A 21160-nucleotide genomic window follows, 5' to 3' on the forward strand; every position below is an offset into this window, starting at 1 on the left:
ATCCTACACATCACATAACCACACATGGTCTGGACAGACGTCGTTGTCCCTAGCCCGTGCGTCTCTCATTCGTGAACAGTGAGTTACACGACCTGCCACACAGTCGTGTGGCTCACATATCCTACCACATGATTTTGTGGCATCGACAACCATGTTTTTCGGCATCCAAAATTCATAGAAAATTAGATTTTTGGTACGCACCTGAAGTAGTTTCAACGTAAGAACAACGTAGGAGACTCTAGTAGCCTAAAACGACCATTCAATAACTCAATTAAACAACTTAATCGACAACAATACACAATTATGTGCAGAAAAATATGTGAAAATTTTTGATGCAAAACCTTCAACAAATCTATACTTACCAACTAAATCAACAACAATTACTCAAGTTAGTGCGCTGAGGATCGTTGCCTTTGATATCCTCGCCTAAAAAGAAACCAAACGATCACTTAAAAAAAGGTTTAAACAATTCAAGTTGAAAACAACTCCGACAGAAACGAACAAACCATCGTACAATGGAAGTTCTATGATCAACGAAATTCATGCAATTAAGGTTTAAATTGGTAGTAGTGACATACATATTTACTCGACCACACAACCAACATTACAATCGCAATCCCAAAGTAGAGAAAAGGAAAAGGAAAAAGAACAAAGAAAAAGAAAAAGAAAAATGGAAGTGAAAGAAGGAGGGACGGTGATAGAAAAAGAAATGGAAAAATTTTAGTGTGGTTAATTTAAAAAGATTTAGGTAGACGCATTCAACAAAATGGCAAAAATTTACATCTCCACTTTGCTTCAAGGGTAAGGATTCAGTCAAAACAAAATAGCAAGCCTTAACAAAAGAAAGACTAAAATCCTAACCTCGAACACATAAGCAAAACACATAACCACAGATACAAATACTTAATTACAACAGAATTTGATAGTCAATATTTAAAATTTTGGGTCATTACAACTGTCATGTAAAAAACTAAAGGGATTAGAAATTATATTTGGCCACAATCGGTACTACATCACAGGTCACCCAGCTATAAGCCATTTCTTTTTTGGGTCACTCAATTATGATTTTTTAAAATTGGTCACTCAACTATGGATTTGTTTCTTTTTTGGTGTCTCAATTATGATATTTGGCCAATGTGTAATACAAACAACTTATTTATAGGCTTTTTCAAATGGTCATCTAGCTGAAATCTAATAAGCATTTATCTTCAAATTATCAAGAACAATCTAATATATAATTTAATAAACCAAGATTTTTCATGTTAAATTATGAAGAAACAAATCAATACCAAAACTAAATGCGGAAACAAACCTCAATCTCTTGTTGGAGATTGGTCAAAAGGTTTTGATCTTCTAAGAAAATAGTTTTTCACTTTGTATATCTCTATGATGGGGATGGAAAAGAAATACAAGATATATATTTATTTCTTGGGGACCATTACCTCTTTTTAAATAACTGATTATTAAATTAGTTTTAGGTATTTATAATTTGGCCTCTTATGTAACGCCCCCAAAAAATTAATATTTGACTACCGAATTTTTGTCATAGTTAAGTCATTGTATTTGTGGTTATGTGTTTTACTTATGTGGTTAAGGTTAGGAGTTCGAGTCCCATCTTTAGAAGTTTTACTATTTTAGTTTAAAGATAACTTTTATCCTTGAATGACATAAATAAGTTTAATTCAGTGTAAACTTGTGTCAAGAATGAGCCTGTTGGCTCATTGGTTAAGCTTATCTATTATGTTTGGTCCTGTGTTCAAATCCTAAAGTATGCGATAGGGAACATTTATTTTTGCAATGTGCTAGGATATGATTGGAAGTTATTGGGAATTACATTTATTGTCATTTTCTATTCATTAATTTTGCTTTCTGCTATTCTCTTCTTTTTTTTTCCTTTTTGATTCTTTATTTTTTCTTCGTTTTAATCACAATCGTAAGTAAGTACAGGTCTAGACGAGGTTGTACGTTGTTAATTGCGTCGATCGAAAGGTTATTAAGTTTCACCGTTAATTCGCAAAATTACGTGATTTCCTTTCTTGTTTTCATAGAATGTTCTGAATTGGGCATCTCAAACGTAATGTGTAGTTTCTAATAATTAGTTGCTTGATTTCCTCTTAGGCAGAGATATCAGGAGTAGCGAATCTCAAACTAAATAATTCGATTGACCGTTATTGACCTTCCGGCAAGTTCAATCTTGTTGAAAGTTTCGTGTTGAAACCTTTGAAACAAAGTAATCTATGTATAAATGTGCGTTATTGTTGATAAAGTTGGTTGATTGAGCAGTTGGATGGTCATTTTAGGCTTCGAAGATCCTCTACGTTGTTATTGTTTCAAAATATATTCAAGTACGTATCAAAAACCCCTATTTTGCGAGTTTCGGATGCCAAAAAACATGCCTGTCGATGCCACACGGCTGTGTACCAGGTCGTTTGGTGTGTTAGGCCGTGTAACACATTATTCACCGAATTTGAACCACACGGGCAAGAGGACACAGGTGTGTGTCCAGGCCGTGTGTGGCTATGTTAGTGCAGAGTGCACATGGCCAAAGAATAGGCGTGTGTCTAAGCCGTGTAACTCACTGAGTACAAGATGAAGATCACATGCGCTAGGGACACGGGCGTGTGCCCAGGCCGTGTGACTCATTGTTTACAATTTAGGACCATATGGGCCAGAGACACAGGCATGTGTCTAGGTCGTGTGACTCACTGTTTATGATTTAGGACCACACATGCAGACAACATGGGCGTGTGCCAGGCCGTGTGAGACACACGAGTAGGCACACGAGTGTGTGCCAGGCTGTGTAGTGTGTCGCGAAAATCTGGAACTTGATCCTGATGCCGTAAGCATAGTCTAATGCGAGCATTGTCCATAATGTGTTTATGATCTGAATTAGATTATATAATTGCTATCTGATACTCTGAGACTGGGTTATGAATTAGATAAATATGAATGTATGGTGATCACTGTCGAGGATATTGAATTGCATCACTTATATATGACTTGAATCTTAATGACTATACATATGTTGTTGACATCTAAAATCTGCATTTGTATTGTTTGGGAATTATATAAAGTAGGAAGTAATTTGTTCTGATTCAATGGGTAATCCACGATTTATATGTGAACCTAGCGCTTGTCACAATTTGATTTGGTAGCTAGATTGCATTACAGTAAATGTGTCAGACTGACACTATATGGTGCGTAAGGTTGGATGAGTATTAAATACCCTTAACGATGTGTTGGGATGGTTAGAGATGTTGTGTAGTAGATCGGGGTAGGAATAACTCCATATGTTTTTGATCTGTTCTATATCTGAGCTGGAATTGTTCTATCTTATAACTGTTATGTTAATCCTGTACAGATTATTCTCTGATTCTGACTAGAACTTAGGATGTGGGAATCTCTTATTAAAACTATTCTTTTAATTGAATCTATATTGATTATACATTGAGTTCTCTACTCACTGTGTGGTTGACTAAATTTGATGTAACTCACAAGCGTGACAGGTTGGCGTAGAGGAAGCTCAGTCAATCTACTTTGTTATTGTATTATTAAATTATCATGTAGTCCTAGTATTTCTTAGTTCTACGACTTTTCTAAAATTGTTGAACTGATGGTTGGATTTAATGGTTGTTATGACTTGTTAGTAGGTTTATCTATACTTATAAAAGTTGGTTTTCTTAATAATGTTAATGTAACTCTTCGAACTTGGTCTGGACGCCTAGGCTGGGTTTAGGGTGTTACATTTAGTGGTATTGGAGTTAGGTTAGTCAAAACTCAGACTGTGTTTGGGTTCATAATGTGTGTTAAAGGGTAGTTAAATGAAAATACAATATCTGACTTAATCTAAAAAATAATTTCCTTGGAAATGACCGAGCCTCTGACACTGAACCTGTAAGTATTTCTATTTTGTTATGACGATTAACGAAAACACTATAGTGGTTAAATTGTTATCTGGTTAAATACTTTGATATGAACTAGTAGGAGAATTCTATTGAAAGCCTGAACTGTTCTATGCACTTTGACATTGTAGATAGATTGCTATTATGTGTTCGCGCAGTAGTCGTGGACGTGGAACTCGTTCGCATCATGGAGGCCGAGTAAGAGCTTGAGTGGAGTTATCCTCTATGGGTAGTTGCCCAATTTGGAGACCAGTGAGGCAATTGGTACTCCTACTGCTAAGACGGAGTCCCAGACCTTGATAGCTGGGGACAACGCACTGTCCCAGGCCATGATTCGAGAATTAGAGTGTCGTCGGGACCCATTATTGATCTAGAGGTTGAGGGTCATTTACTGAACGAATCCGGTCGAATGGTGCTGAGTTATTTAGGGGCTTCATTGGAGTCATTCTTACTGTCGCTGAATATTTTAGTTAATAAAATACAGAATAGTTTTATTAAATGATCTCTTGAAAACTTTCATGGCATCCAAGATAGGTTAAATCTCTAATAACATCATGGTTAAAACAACCTTCACTGGATATAAGAGATCCAAAAAATCAAATAAAGGTAGAAAGTTCTACTGTTGAAACAACTACTGAGAGTACAATGACACAAGGGATAGAGGCGTCTCACCTTTCTTTTCAGCTGACATCTCACAGCTAAATGGCAAGAATTATTTGGAATGGTCACAGTCCGTAAAGTTAGCAATTCATGGGTGCAATAAGCTAGGTCATTTAACTGGAGAAGTCAAGCAACCATAGGTGGCCAATCCAAAGATGAGCAAGTAGAGGTCAGAAAATTCTATGATAATTGTGTGGCTTATTAATTCCATGGAAGCATCCATAGGTAAACCTTTTCTTTTTCTCTCGACTGTTAAAGATGTTTGGGACACTGTGAAAGACACCTATTCAGATTTAAAAAATCCTTCATAGATCTTTGAGTTAAAAATAAAACTCTGAAAAGCTAGACAAGGGGAAAAGGAAGTTACTTTTTATTATAATGAGATGATGTCTCTTTGGCAAGAATTGGATCAATGTTATAATGATGAATGAGAGTGTCCCAGAGATGGTGTACAAGCTATGAAAAACGAAGAGAATGAATGAGCTTATTTATTTTTGGCTGGTCTAAATAAAGAATTTAATGAAGTGAGATATCATATCTTAGGGAAAAAAACTGCTTCAAGGACTTCGTGAGATTTTTTCTGAGGTTAGAAAAGAGGAGACAAGGAGAAAAGTAGTATTAAGGCTAGGATTTGAAGCTAATGATGATAATTCTGCTCTTGTAACTGTTAAAAATAATGATGATAGTGAAAAAGAAAAACAAACCTCTGTGCGATCACTGCAAAAAATATTGGCACATTTGAGAAATGTGTTGGAAGCTCTATGGAAAACCAACGAATGAAAAGAAAAGAGTGTAAATGGTCATGGTTCACAATCAGGGGATATCAGAGCTTTCCAAACAACTAATGAAAATTATGAGGGCCAAAGTTCTCTGGAAGGGTCTCCATTCACTAAGGAACAATTAGAGCATCTACACAAGCCTTTTCAATCACCATAGTTTCAGGTGAATTCTTCTGTTCCTAACTCATCTAATAATCGTTCTTCCTCCTTTGCCCAATCAGGTACTGATTTTTCTATTTTTTTCAGTGTCAAGCCTTGTAAAACAAACACATGGATCGTTGATTCTGGAGCTAGTGATCACATGACTAGTAGTCATTTTATTTTTTCAAAAGATTAAAGTAGCAGGTCATTCTCGGCAATAGTCGGGAATGGCACTGTTAAAATTTCACCTTCCTTTGGTTTACATGATATTTTACACGTGCCAAATCTAGCTTGTAATCTCATATCGGTCAGTAAATTATCCTAGTCCTCGAATTTTCATGTTATATTTGACTCCTCTATGTGTAAATTTTAGGACATGGTCTCGGGAAGGATGATTGGCAATGCTAAAGAATCTGGTGGAATTTAGTTTCTTGACGACGATAATCTAAGTCAACCAATAACTACTTTATGTTTAAATTCTGTTTCTCGTTTTAATAAGGTTAAGATTTGGCATTATAGGCTTGGACATTCTAGTTTTTACTATTTAAGATATTTGTTACTTGATCTATTTAAAAATAAAAGTCCTTCTTCATATCACTGTGAATTTTGTGAATTGGCTAAACATCATCGGTCATTCTTTCCACCTAAATATAAAGCTTCCAAAACATTTTCGTTAATTCATAGTGATGTTTGGGGACCTTCGAGAGTCTCAAGTTTTTCAGGAAAACGTTGGTGAAAACATAATTTGGGGCGAAAACATAATTTGGTGTGAGAATAGAAGTATTTCAGAGTGAAAATGGTGGGGAAATTTTTAGTGACCAATTAGGTGTGATCTTAACCAAACATGGAATAGTCTACCAAAGCTCTTTTACAAATACACCACAACAAAATGGGATTACAGAAAGAAAAATCTGACATCTTTTGGAAGTAACTAGAGCCTTGATGTTTACTAGTCAGGTACCACGTTATCTTTGGGGTGAAGCCTTGTTAACAGCTAAATATCTTATTAATAGAATGCCCAATAAAACTCTAAACTATAGAACTCCTTTCTGTCTCTTTAAAGATAACTTTCCTAACTCTAAATTGATCACAGATTTATCTCTCCAAGTTTTTGGTTGTAGTATTTTTGTTCATCTTCACAACCAAGGTAAACTATATCCTAGAGCAAAAAAATGCGTCTTTTTTGGCTATGTTTCTAATAAAAAAGGGAATGTTATGATCTAATTGATAGAAAATTATTGTTAGCATAGATGTCACATTTGTTGAAACACAATCTTACTTTGATTCTCATATTCAGGGAGGGAATTATAGTAAGGAAGATTCTATAATTGATCAAGAAAATACTAGGAATATACAACATAAGGATTCTAATAATGGGGAAGGCAAATTTATGATTAACACAGAAATTAATGATGTTATTGTTGTTAATAAAAATGAGTATGAAGGTGTAGAGTCTGATCATGAGAATAACAAACAAACAAAGGAGTTATGTGACACCCCAAATCCGGCCCAGACGTTATGGCCAAATCTAGCGATCTCACATGATAGTGTGTTTAAAAACCGTGTCGTTGCGTTAAAACCATTTCCATTGAGTTCCTTATCTTAATATCTTATTAGTTCCAAAATTGTGATGCTCATTTAATCGATAGTTTCAAAACGTTATTCGTTTGCAGAAGCTTTTAAAATAGATTAAACAATCGTGCATTTAGGAAAACCATTTGTTTCTTTTGAAAACCGAGGTTTCCTACTACTAGCAGTTGTAATCCATAAGGTAAAGATGATTAAAATCCAAAACCAAAGTCTGAAAGTCCAATTACCACCCAAAAACATAGCCAGTAAAAATAGAATAGAATTAAAGTAATTATCATAATTCAGGTTAAAACCCATGAAAGTCTAAAACCGTGGTCACCGTCGAGTCCTCCGCTGCACCGATCCGTCTAGATCTGGGGATTACCTGTGCACATTTACACAAAAGGGGTGAGTTTACGAAAACTCAGTATGTAATCCCACAGAAAACAAACAATATCAAATCACAGTGCACAGTTCAAGCAGTCCTGAGCTTAAGCCCTTTTTCAGTATCAGTAATAGTTTGGAACTTAACCCATCTCAGACAATATCAAATATGTAGTAGGGCCTTAGCCCATGATAGTATCAGTAGATATCATGCAACATTAAGTAACAAAGTCCTACCAAACCAGCCTCTACACATCATCTCCGTCCAACCCTACATTCCATGTGGGGATCAAATCAACCCACCCATCCCTACACTCTAGGTAGTACCAAATGCGGCACAAAACAGTAATTTGCAGCTAAGTTGTTAGTATGTTAGGCTTAAGAGCCTTTCAGTACACTTCCTCCAAATAAAGTTAACCCAACCTCATGCAATGCAACATACAAGTCATGACATGCTATCTCAGAAAATCAGTACATATAACTAGTTCAGTATACAAGCATACTATCATGCTCAACACATATATAAATCAAACAGTCAGTTCGTACAATTAGGGGTCAAAGTGATGCTTACCAACCCTACAATAGGTCCACAGTCGACTTGGGTGACCCGTGCAACCTTAGCAATGAATTTAGTGAAAATGGGCTCACACGCCTATGTGGTCTGCCCATGTGGGCCCACACGCTCGTGTGACCCACTATGCCCAAATTGGCCTTGGCCGCGTAGTCCATTTTTAATGTAACCCGTGCTAGCTAAATATTCATATATGTTTTCACTATTTACTTATATGTTCCTTCAAAGCTATCTACTTGAGTCCCTGTTACTAAATTATTTTTATCTTGAGCTACAAAATTCCAAATTAAGGTCCTCTTAATGTCTTTGAAACTAGACTCAAATACCTTTCTACCATAAAATTTTAGCGAATAAGTACAGTAAAATATTCAATCTTACCCTTGCTCTGTTGTCTGACAGCTTCAACCTTTCTTTGCTAAAAATTAATTATCTCTTAGTAAAATATTTGGATGATGTTACCATTTGTTTCTATTGAAAATAAAATCATTAATAATTTAAACATGTGAATTTTAACCCTAATTATTTTTCTCCAATTTTTGATGATTTTCCAAAGTCAGAACAGGGGAACCCGAATTCATTCTGACCTTGTCTAACAAAACTTATTATATCTCATGATTTAAAATTCCATACTTACACTGTTTCTTCTATAAGAAACTAGACTCAATAAGATGTAATTCTACATTTTTTTCATCCTCTAATTCAATTTTCATAATTTATGGTGAATTTTCAAAGTTAGTCTACTGCTGTTGTCTAAACAGCAAGCAATTTTGGCTTTTTGCTAAATCCCATTTTCTATATTTCGGGTACACACCTTGTTTTGTTTGATCCTAAAACAATCCCCAAGCATCCAAATCCTATAATTGAACAAATGACACTAATTTAATCTCATATAACGTGATCCCAAATCGAACTCCTATTGAGGTTTTAACCCATAAGCGACTAAACCTTTCCTTCAATTGATGAACAATAATTTCCACACAATCTAAGACTCCAATTGGTGATTACGAGCCCTTGAATCCTCCCTTAATTGGCATAAACAAAACACTTCAAAAAAAAGTTAACAAACAGAGACAAATCACTTATCTAAAACTTACTAAACGATCGCAGAAAAACGTGGAGCGACATGAGGCAGAGTGGGAAAGAAAAATCAAGAAGATGAAGGGTCAAAGAGAGTAAAAATTCAACAGCAATGAAGAGAAAAATGACAATCCCTTATTTGATAACCACCCCAATCCCTTATTTCTCTCCATCAAACTCCCCACTAAATCCACTACTCAGATTTTTAGTCCATCTCAAATTCTCCTAGACGCATGAGCAAAAATAATGCCCACACCAAGATTCAAACACATGACCTCCTTCACACTAACACTCCACTTATCCACCAGACCAATAGGCCCATTCTGTTAATTGTTTGCCAACTTTTACTTAAAAGCCTATTGACCAAAGATAAGGCTTATTCATAAAAATACCAAAATTTGCCCAAGTCCTGGCTTGAACTTTGGACCTCGCAAAGACACCCAGAATACATAACCACTAAAGCAGACATATATTTTGTGTCACACATTCATAATACCCAAAATTAAAATTTTGGGGCACTATAATTCCACCCCCTAAAGAAAATTTGGTCTTCGAAATTTACCTGATCAGAATAGATGAGGACACTATTGACACATCGCATCCTCAGGCTCCCATGTGACCTTCTTAGTGCTATGATTACGCCATAGAACGTTTACCAGTGGAATGGATTTCCTTCTCAGAACCTTAACGTCACAATCTAAAATCTGAACTGGCTCTTCCTCAAAGGTCAAATCTGGCCTAACCTCGATCTTTTCAACAGGGACAATATGAGTAACATCAGAGCGGTCGCGCCTCAACATGTCCTCCAGTATCTGAATCACCCTTTCAAACTGACCATCGACCTAAGGATGGAATGCAACATTGAACTCCAACCTTGAACCTAGAGCCTCATGTAACTTCCTCCAAAATCGAGACGTGAAACGAGGATCCCTATCAGAGGTGATCGAAACTGGTACTCCATGTAGTCTCACTATCTTAGAAATATAAAGCTTCTTCAGGTTCTGCAGAGAATAATCACTACGAACCGGAGTGAAGTGGGTGGACTTGGTCAATTGATCCACGATTACCCATATTGAAACCTTTTTAGTGGGTGTTAGAGGCAACCCATTAACGAAATCCAAAGTTACGCGCTCCCATTTCCAAATAGGAATCTTAGCCGACTGCAGCAAACTCGAAGGTAACTGATGCTTAGCCTTTACCTGCTGGCAGGTCAGACATCTGCCCATAAAATCAGTAACCTCACGTTTCATTCCTGGACACCAATATAACTCACGGAGGTCTCAGTACATCTTATTTCTGCTAGGAGGCATAGCATAAGGGCTACTATACGCCTCTCTCAGTATGGCATGTCTCAAATCAGTATCATTCGAAACATAGATTCTCCCACGAAAATAGAGTACCCCATCACTATTCAGTCCAAAATTTGTAGTACTACCACCCTCAATCTACCGGAATCGAAGACCCAACGACTCATCCTTTAACTGCTTACCCTTAATCTGCTCAATCCATGACGGTTAACCTGAAGCTCAGCTAATAAAATACCACCATAAAATAAAATTAGGCGAGCAAATATTGCACTCAAATCAGTCATAGCCCTATGGTTCAGTGCATTAGCCACCACATTGGCATTTACAAGGTGGTACTCAATGGTGTAGTCTTAGTCATTAAGCAGCTCAATCCATCTGCGCTGCCTAAGATTAAGTTCCTTCTGAGTGATGAGATACTTGAGGCTCTTATGATTAGTATAGATGATACACTTCTCACCATACAAATAATGCATCCAGATTTTCAATGAGAATACCAAAACGGCCAACTCCAAGTCATGCATCGGATAATTCGCCTCATGGGTCTTAAGATGATGAGACGCATAGGCTACCACCTTACAATCCTATATCAACACACATCCCAAACCGACATGTGATGCATCACTATAAATTGTGAACTCCTTTCCAGGCTACGACTGTATCAGAACAGGGGCCTCAATCAGTACAGTCTTAAGCTTCTCAAAGCTCTCTTACTGTGCATCATTCCAGTTAAATGGTATACCCTTACGTAGCAGCTTAGTCAAGGGTGCTGCAATCAATGAAAAACCCTCTACAAATCGTCGATAATATCTCGCTAGTCCCAAAAAACTGCAGATCTCAGACATGTTCCTAAGCTGCTTCTACTCCAACACAGCTTTAATCTTTCGTAGATCAACTTGAATCCCCTCAGTCGAAACTGCATGACCAAGAAATTTCTCCTCACGCAGCCAGAACTCACACTTACTAAACTTAGGATAGAGCTATTTTTCTCTCAAAGTCTAAAGAACAACTCGAAGGTGCTCATCATGCTCATCCTCAGTCCTCGAGTAAAAAAGTATATCGTCAATGAATACCACCACAAACTGATTCAGATAAGGCTAGAACACTCAATTCATTAAATCCATGAAAGCTACTGGTGCATTAGTCAGTCCGAATGGCATCACTAGGAACTCATATTGACCATAACGAGTCCTAAATGCCGTCTTATGAACATCAACCTCCTTAACCCTTAATTGATGATATCTAGATCAAATGTCAATCTTGGAGAAAATCGAAGCTCCTCGAAACTGGTCAAACAAATCATCTATCCTCGGTAGGGGGAACTTGTTCTTAATGGTCATCTTGTTCAGTTGCCCGTAGTAGATGCACATCTGCATGGATCCATCCTTCTTCTTTACAAACAGTACTGGTGCTCCTCACGGAGACATACTAGGGTGGATGAACCCACGATCCAATAACTCCTAAATTTGAGCCTTAAGCTCCATAAGTTTCTTCATAGCAATTTGGTAGGGGGCGATAGACATTGGAGCTGTACCAGGAAGGAGCTCTATCCCAAACTCCACTTCACGATTCTGAGGTAAACCTGGTAGCTCCTCAAGAAAGATGTTCGGAACATCCTTTATCATTTTGATATCCTTAACTGTAGAGTCCTCAGAATCTGAAACACTTACATAGGCCAAGAATGTCTCACATCTCTTCCGAACCAACTTCTCCTCCACCAGTGCAGAGATCACATTAGATAAGTAGTTTTGACATTCTCCGATCATGACTACCTCTATATCCTCCGTGGCAATTTTTGCCTTCTCGACCAGGGTAAAAAGATTTCACTCCCTCTGCAAGGCTATCAGAACTCTCAAATTAGCTTTGAGGCCATCCTTAAAGCGGACACATTGCTCATACACAGATGCCACCATACCTCGCACATAGCAGCTCAGTTTCAGAAACTCGGACTCATACTCGACCATTGATCGATCCCTCTGTGTAAGAGAAACTCTCTCCTATTTGCATCAAGATAACTAGCTCTGACATATTTCCCTTGGAAGGCGGTCTTAAAGAACTCCCAGCTCAGACGTTCGGGCTGAGTGCCCTCCTTAACTGTCAACCACCCCTGATAAGCCTCGTCCCGCAGCAGCGAGACTGCACCCTTTAATTTCTGCTTAGGGGTGCAGTCTAGATCATCCATGATCCTCTTCGTGGCCTCAATTCAGTACTCAGCCACATTAAGGGTGACCCAAGTAACACCCCTGAAGAGCTCAGCTCCATTGGACCAGAGTTGTTCCGTAACTCACCCTCGGCCCCTAAATCCAGTATTGGGCCCAAAGACCCTCTTCAAAATCCTTAGCATAGCTTGGGACAATGCATCGTCCCCAGCCATGCGATCTTGAGACCCAGTCTTAATAGGGAGTGACACTCGTGTCTCACTCGTATCCAAATTTGGCAGGCTGCCCGATGACGAGGACTCAGCTCGAGCCCCTCTGCAGCCTTTACCTTGGCCTCTAGTACCCTGAACGCGGATACCTCGTGTGCTTATATCTATCAGATTTATCTGGTATTATAAGTTTTACGAATCATTTACAGTTCCAGTGTTTATTAACAAATGTTTTATGTAAAACACTATCAGTTATTCAGAGTTCGTTTTCGTAAATCACAGTCTCACTACAGTTTCCAGTTTCTTTACAATTTTCAGTATACACTAACTAAAGTGTTTTCAGTACAGTTTACTACCAATAGTAGTTTCAGAATATACTATCTATAACAGTTTCAGTTTTAAAAAACTCACAGTCCAGAATACTTCCAGGATTGACGGCAGAGACTCGGTGTACCACTTACTTAGTAAAACCATTTCAAATCATTTTAGAAATCAATCAATTTTTTGGAAGCCTAATTTTTATAAAACCCAAACTCCATAGCCGAGTTTTGCAACCTGGCTCTGATGCCATTAAATGTAACACCCTGAATCTGGCCCAGACATTATGGTCGGATTTAGCGATGTCACATGATTGAGTGTTTGAAAATCGTGTTGTCGCGTTAAAACCATTTCCATTGAATTTCTTATCTTAATATCTTATTAGTTCCAAAATTGTGATTCTCATTTAATCGATAGTTTCAAAACGTTATTCATTTGCAGAATCTTTTAAAACATATTAAACAATTGTGCACTTAGGAAAAATATTTGTTTCTTTTGAAAATTGAGGTTTCCTACTACTAGCAGTGATAATTCATCAGGTAAAGATAATTAAAACCCAAAACCAAAGTCCAAAAGTCCAATTACAACCCAAAAACTTAGCCAGTAAAAATAGAATAGAAATAAAACCAATTATCGTAAATATGGTTAAAAACCATAAAAGTCCAAAACCGTGGCCACTGCCAAGTCCTCCGCCGCACCGGTTCGTCTAGATCTGGGGATTACTTCTGCACATTTAAACGCAAGGGGTTAGTTTATGAAAACTCAGTGGTGTAATCCCATAGAAAAAAAATAATAACAAATCACAGTGCACAGTTAAAGCAGTCCTAGGCCTAAGCCCTTTTTCAGTATCAGTAACAGTTTGGCCTTAGCCCATCTCAGTACAGTATCAAATATGCGGTAGGGTCTTAGCCCATCACAGTATCAGTAGATGTCATGCAGTATTCAGTAACAAAGTCCTACCAAACCAGCCTCGACACACCATCTCCGTCCAACCCTACACTCCATGTGGAGATCAAATCAACCCATCCATCCCTGCACTCCAATAGTACCGAATGCGACACAAAACAGTAATTTGCAACTAAGCTGCCAGTATGTTAGGCTTAAGAGCCTTTCAGTACACATCCTCCAAATATAATTAACCCAACCCCATGCAATGCAACATACAAGTCATGACATGCTATCTCAGGCCATCAGTACATATAACCAGTTCAGTATACAAGTATACTATCATCCTCAACACATATATAAATCAAACAGTCAGTTCGTACAATTAGGGGTCTAAGTGATGCTTACTGACCCTACAGTAGGTTCAAAGTCGACTTGGGCGACCTGTGCAACCTTAGCAATCAATTTAGTGAAAATGGGCTCACACGTCCATGAGGTCTGCCCGTGTGGGCCCACACGCCCGTGTGTCCCACTTGGCCCAAATTGGCCTTGGCCGCGTGGTTCATTTTTAATGTAACCCGTGCTAGCTAAATATTCATATATGTTTTCACTATTTACTTATATGTTCCTTCAAAGCTATCTACATGAGTCACTATAACTAAATTATTTATATCTTGAGCTACAGAATTCCAAATTAAGGTCCGCTTAATGTGTTTGGAACTAGACTTAGATACCTTTCTACCATAAAATTTTTAAATTCAACCAATAAGTACAGTAACATCTTCAATCTTACCCCTGTTCTACTGTCTAACAACTTTGACCTTTCTTTGCTAAAAAATAATTATCTCTTAGTACAAAATTTTGATGATGTTAGCATTTCTTTCTATTGAAAATACACTAATTAATAATTTAAATATGTAAATTTTAACCCATAATTATTTTTCTCCAATTTTTGATGATTTTCCAAATTCAGAATAGGGGAACCCAAATTAATTCTGACATTATCTCACAAAACTTATTATATATCATGATTTAAAATCCATTACTTACACCGTTTCTTCTATGGTAAACTAGACTCAATAAGCTTTAATTCTATCTTTTTTTCATCCTCTAATTCGATTTCCACAGTTTATGGTGATTTTTCAAAGTTAGTCTACTGTTGCTATCCAAACAGCAAGCAATTTTGGCTTTTCGCTGAATCCTATTTTTTGCGTTTCGGGTACACACCTAGTTTCGCTGAATGCTAAAACAGTCCCGAGCACTCCAAAGACTATAATTGAACAAATAACGCTAATTTAATCTCACATAACATGATCCCAAATCAAACTCGTATCGAGGTTTTAACCCATAAGTGACTAAACCTTACCTTCAATCGATGAATAGTAATTCCCACACAAACTAAGACTCCGATTGGTGATTACGAGCCCTTGAATCCTCCCCTAATTGGTATAAACAAAACACTTCAGAAGAAAGTTAACAAATGGAGACAAATCACTTATCTAAAACATACTGAATGATCGTAGACTAACGTGAAGCGACACGAGGTAGAGCAAGAAAAGAAAAATCAAGAAGATAAAGGGTGCAAGAGAGTAGAAATTCGGCAGGAATGAAGAGAAAAACGGAAAGAGGGTGGAGGGATTTTGGGGAAAGTAAAAAAAAGGAAAAAAATAAACAGAACATTTGATAACCACCCCAATCCCTTATTTTTCTCCATCAAACTCCCCACTAAATCCACTATTTAGATTTTTAGTCCATCTCAAACTCTCTGGACGCACAAGCAAAAATAATGCCCACGCCAAGATTCGAACACAAGACCTCCTTCACACCAACACTCCACTTATCCGTCAGACCAGCAGGCCCATTCTGTTAATGATTTTCCAACTTTTACTTAAAAACCTATTGACCAAATATAGGGCTTATTCATAAAAATACCAAAATTTTCCCAAGTCCTGGCTTGAACTTTGGACCTCCCAAACACACCTAGAAGACATAACCACTAAAGCAGATAGAATTTTGTGTCACACATTCACAATACCCAAAATTAAAATTTTGGGGCATTACATGTTAATTGTATACTCAAGAAGAAACTAAAATCAAGAAAGTGGAATCCACCAGATTCATCACCAAGAATCCGACCTGCAAGATCTTGTCAAAAGTCCAAGTAAAGCTCATAATCCAACCAATGAATTTTTTGATTTAGATATTCCAATTGCTAAAAGAAATGGTGTTAGAAGTGTTGTCAAATATCCCATGTCTAACTTTGAGTCCTATAAAGCCTTGTTTTTTACATTCTCAGCCTTTGTTTCGTGTCTCGATACTGTGAAAATGACAAAAATGTGAAAGATGCTTTACAGGTTCCTGAATGGAAGAAGGCTATTTTGGAGGAGATGCGTGCTTTTGAAAAAATAGGTACATGGGAAGCAGTGGAATTACCTATAGGGAAAAAAATAGTAAGCTATAAATGGGTGTTCATAACCAAATTCAAACCGGATGGATCTTTAGATAGATACAAAGCCAGGCTGGTGGCTAAAGGGTACACTCAAACATAAGGGATAGATTAACTTGAAATATTTGCTTCAATAGCCAAATTAAATTCTGTTAGAGTTCTTTTATCAATTGCTGTTAATCTTGATTGGTCTTTCCAATAGCTAGATGTGAAGAATTCTTTCCTAGATGGGAAACTTGAAGAAGAAGTTTACGTGGATCCTCCTTCAGGTTTTGAAGAAAAATTTGGAACTCGAGTATGTAAGCTCAAGAATTCTTTGCCTGGTCCAAAGCAGTCATCTCGAGCTTGGTTTGAACGGTTCACTCTAGTTGTTAAAAAAACAAGGTTACTCACAAGGGCAAGCTGATCGCACAATGTTCTATCGACACTCACAAAGAGGTAGAATAGTAGTTATTATAGTTTATGTCAATGGTATCATTCTTACAGGTGATGATGTGGATGAAATAAGGCATCTCAATGAGTATCTAGCATTGGAGTTTGAGATCAATGACTTGGGTCCTTTGAAATACTTTCTTGGAATGGAAGTTGCTCGATCAAAGAAGGGTCTTGTGGTCTCTTAAAAAAAATATGATTGATCTTTTAAAAAAGGCTGGGATGAGTGGTTGCAGCCCAGCTAACAGACCAATTGATCCAAATGTAAAATTCTGAAATAAAGAAGGTCAATAGTTGATAAATGGTAGTACCAAAGATAAGTTGGTAAGTTAATTTACTTATCATATACAAGGCTAGACATAGCTTTTGCAGTGAGCTCAGTGAGTCAATTTATGCACTCTCCAGTGGAGGAAATGAAGAAACAGTGTTTCGAATTTTGAGATACTTAAAGAGTTCACCTGGAAAGGGCTTATTCTTTAAGAAATCCAAACAAAAAAGAATTGAAGCTTATACAGATGCAGACTGGGCAGGCTCCATAACAGATAGAAGATCTACATCAAGATACTGTACATTTGTTTGAGGAAACCTTATGACTTGGTGAAGCAAAAAACAAAATGTTGTAGCAAAAAGTAGTGCAGAGGTTGAGTTTAGATCAATGGCTCAATGAATTTGAGAAATGATGTGATTAGAAAGAAGATTGAAGAGAATACGGTCAAGTTGATCCGTGACCGTCTTAAAGCCACTTCGGACCGGCAGAAATCCTATGCTAATTTAAAAAGAAAAGTTATTAAGTTCTCTGTTCTTGAAAGTGTCACTGTGGAAAAAGATCACCCGATTTGGACGCAACTGCAAGTTGAGCCCGAGGTTCATTGGACCTTATTGCATCTTGAAATGTGTCGAACCCATTGCATATCAACTAGAATTACCATTGGAGTTAGAGTGGATTCATGATGTGTTCCACGTCTTATTACTGAAATGATATCAGTCTGATCCATCGCACATCGTCCCCATTGATGAGATCAAGTTGCGATCGGACCTAACTTTTGAAGAGGAACCTATTTAGATCCTGGATCGTGATGTTAAGGTATTGTGAAAGAAAGTTGTTCCTGTAGTTAATGTTTTGTTTGAATCAAGTAAATTTCGAGGTCGAAATTTCGTTTAGGGGGAGAGAGTTGTAACACCCTAAAAAATTTAATATTTGACTACTGAATTTTCATCATAGTTACGTCTCTGTATCTGTGGTTATGTGTTCTGCTTATGTGGTTGAGGTTAGGAGTTTGAGTCGTATCTTTAGAAGTTTTACTATTTTATTTTAAATATAACATTTATCCTTGAATGACATAAATAAGTTTAATTCCGTGTAAACCTATGTCAAGAATGAGCCTGCTGGTTCATTGGCTAAGCTTCTGTATTCTATTTGGTCTTGTGTTTGAAACTCAGACATGTGATAAGGAAGATTTATTTTTGCAAAGTGCTAGGATCTGATCGGAAGTTATTGGGAATTAAATTTGTCATCATTTTCTATTCATTTCTTTTTCTTTCTACTATTTTCTTCTTTTTTTTCTTTTTCTTTTCGATTCTTTATTGTTTCTTCATTTTAACCACGATCGTAAGTAAGGGTTAATTGCATTGATTGAAAGGTTATTAAGTAAGTTTCACCATCAATTTGGTAAATTCTGTAGTTTTTTTCTTGGTTTCATAGAATGTCCAAATTGGGCATCTCGAGCGTAATTTGTAGTTTCTGATAATTAGTTGCTTGATTTCTTCTTAGGCGGAGATATTGGGAGTAGAGAACCTCAAACTCGACAATTCGAGAGATTGCTATTGACCTTCCGGTAAGTTTGATCGAAGGTTTCGTATCAAAACCTTCATCACAAAGTACTCTGTGTATAAATGTGCATTATTGTCGATAAAGTTGGTTGACTGAGTTGTTGGATGGTCGTTTTAGGTTTCAGAGATCTTCTACGTTGTTATTGCTTTGAAATCTCTTCTGGTGTGTACTGAAAACCCCTGTTTTTGTGAATTTAAGACGTTAGAAAACATCGCTATCGAAGCCACACGGCCATGTGCCAGGCCGTTTAACACACTGTTCATCGAATTCAAACCACACGTGCAAGGGACACGTGTGTGTAACACATTGTTCATTGAATTCAAACCACACGGGCAATCGACACGTACGTGTGTCCAAGCTGTGTGTGGCCATGTTAGTGCAAAGTGCACATGGCCAAAGACACAGGCGTGAGTCTAGGTCGTGTAACTCACTGAGTACAAGAAAAGGACCACATGGGCTAGGGACATGAGCATTATATTCATAAGCACTACGTAAATGTATCACTCCATATGTGCCCATAATTGAGGATTATACATATGTGCCCATAATTTTACAGCATTTCATATATATTGGTCACTTAATTTTGTATCACTTTTTATAATAGCATTATACATATGTGCCCATAATTAAGGATTTTAATCCAACGTTTTATTCATAAGCACTACGTAAATGTATCACTCCATCTTTTTTAATTATTTATATAATATGCTTATGATCAAGAAAATATAAAAAAAATTACTATTGACATTGTTTTAGAGTATGTATCTAATATATTCGAATATACTAATTATAGAAAATGCGTATAACAAAACTATAAGAGATGTTTGGAAAGGTTCAATCATTAATCAATTTATTTGCTCCAACAAACCTTAACATTAGTAGACAAAATCTTGTTTCAAATGGATTAATAAAAATACTTACGCATATTGAGTTTTTCTATTTAGAGCTCTCTTTATTTGTTGATTTCATGTATGAAATTTGAAAAAAAATTTGATGAATGATTTTATTAAAATAGTAATTATTTTTAGATATCGATGATTTAATTAATTATATTATTTCATAATATAAAAATTTACGATGTTCATGCATTATAAAATAATACATATCACAATAAATTATTACAACGACAAATCTTATTATGGTGAATGATGGATTCAACATGAATCATGATCATGTGCTCCATAAGTTTCATCACCAATCCTCAATGCATCCAATTAATTGCAAAAATTGAGAAAATAGAAAAAGCTTGAGATGGTCGAGAAGATGTAACATGATGATTACCTCCTGTTACCATCAAGAATTTTAGTAAGTCTCCAAATTCATACTTCAACCCTCCTTCCAGTTAAATATTTATCATTAATTTTATTAAATTAAAAAAGAAATTTATTAATATAAATAGTGTTTTTTTGAGTCGGGTTATTCAATGCAAAAAAAAAAAAAACTCATTTCAATGTTCAATATATATGAAATGCTATAAAATTATTTTCTTCTAATATTTTTACTTTTTATGATTAAGTTTAAAATACTTTTAAATTATCAAATCTTAGCCTGAGCCGACCTATTGGCTCAACTAACTATTTAGAAAATATAAAATATAAAATATGTTTACATTAAAAAAATTCATATTTAAATAAAAATTCAGGACAAGTTGTCTAAAATTTGTGAAAAATATTGTCCACGGCCTAGAACGTATTGGTCAAGCCTATTGGACTAGATAGGTAGTGTGAGCTTGCCTTGAAAGTGCTAATAAATCCAATCGAGTCAACACTTAAAATTTCTTATTCAAGTTTAGACCAAAATTGGGTAATCATATTAGAGGGATAGTTTGACACTTAATATAGCTAATCATAATGTAAAAAAAGAAGCTAATATATATAATTAAACGACTAAACATAAAACCTTGGTGTTAAAACTCCATGTTTCCTCTTTTGTTAACTTGATGTTTAACTCCTCAGCCATCTTTTCCAAATGTTGTAAGGTTCCCTCTGATGGTATTATACCATCTTGATCTCCATTATAACATTGTAATCATATTAATAAAATAAAAATAAATAAAATCAGTCAAATGGCATGAGAATTTCTTTTCAAAATCGTTCACTTTGAATTTTCATACTTAGTTAACTTATTTCAAGAAAGTATTGGAAAAAATATGGCATACAAATACAATACCAACCTGAATATTGTAATGGGAACAGATTGTTGAAGAAGGTTTTTAAGCCCAAGAAGCATGTTAAGGTCTTTATCACTTCGTTGTATTTAAAATTAGCTCTAAATAAATAAGAGTAACATATAATGAAAATTTTAAGGTTAACAAATTTTACACAATGTTGACCTCAATAAACAAGTAATTTATTTATTTTTCTTAAGAAAGAGGTGACAATATGGAGATAGAAAAATTTACCGCAAGTCTTAAATCTTGAATTTAAAATAATTTCTAAAAGAAATTATATGAACATATCGGGGAAAAAAAGTTCATTTTGTTTCAAAATTTAT

At 36.2% G+C, this 21160-nt stretch overlaps 1 protein-coding gene across 1 annotated transcript; it reads left to right on the plus strand.

The window, feature by feature from the left end:
* The first annotated feature begins 14449 nt into the window (after positions 1–14449).
* LOC128034788 (uncharacterized) lies at positions 14450–17416 on the plus strand. Its single transcript, XM_052623628.1, has 5 exons — positions 14450–14454; positions 16255–16408; positions 16607–16703; positions 16891–17015; positions 17189–17416. The coding sequence occupies exons 1-5, from the start codon at positions 14450–14452 to the stop codon at positions 17414–17416; spliced, it is 609 nt and encodes a 202-aa protein (XP_052479588.1).
* The last annotated feature ends 3744 nt before the right edge of the window (positions 17417–21160 follow it).

This window comes from Gossypium raimondii, chromosome 11 (assembly GCF_025698545.1).
Source record: "Gossypium raimondii isolate GPD5lz chromosome 11, ASM2569854v1, whole genome shotgun sequence".
Taxonomy (NCBI): Eukaryota; Viridiplantae; Streptophyta; class Magnoliopsida; order Malvales; family Malvaceae; genus Gossypium; species Gossypium raimondii.

Excerpts from the sequence above, each read along its gene's own strand:
- LOC128034788 (XM_052623628.1), top strand. Across the intron at positions 16,704-16,890 it reads AAAATTTGGAACTCGAGTAT|GTGATGATGTGGATGAAATA; the intron begins GTAAGCTCAAGA and ends TCATTCTTACAG. Across the intron at positions 17,016-17,188 it reads GATCAAAGAAGGGTCTTGTG|GCTAGACATAGCTTTTGCAG; the intron begins GTCTCTTAAAAA and ends ATCATATACAAG.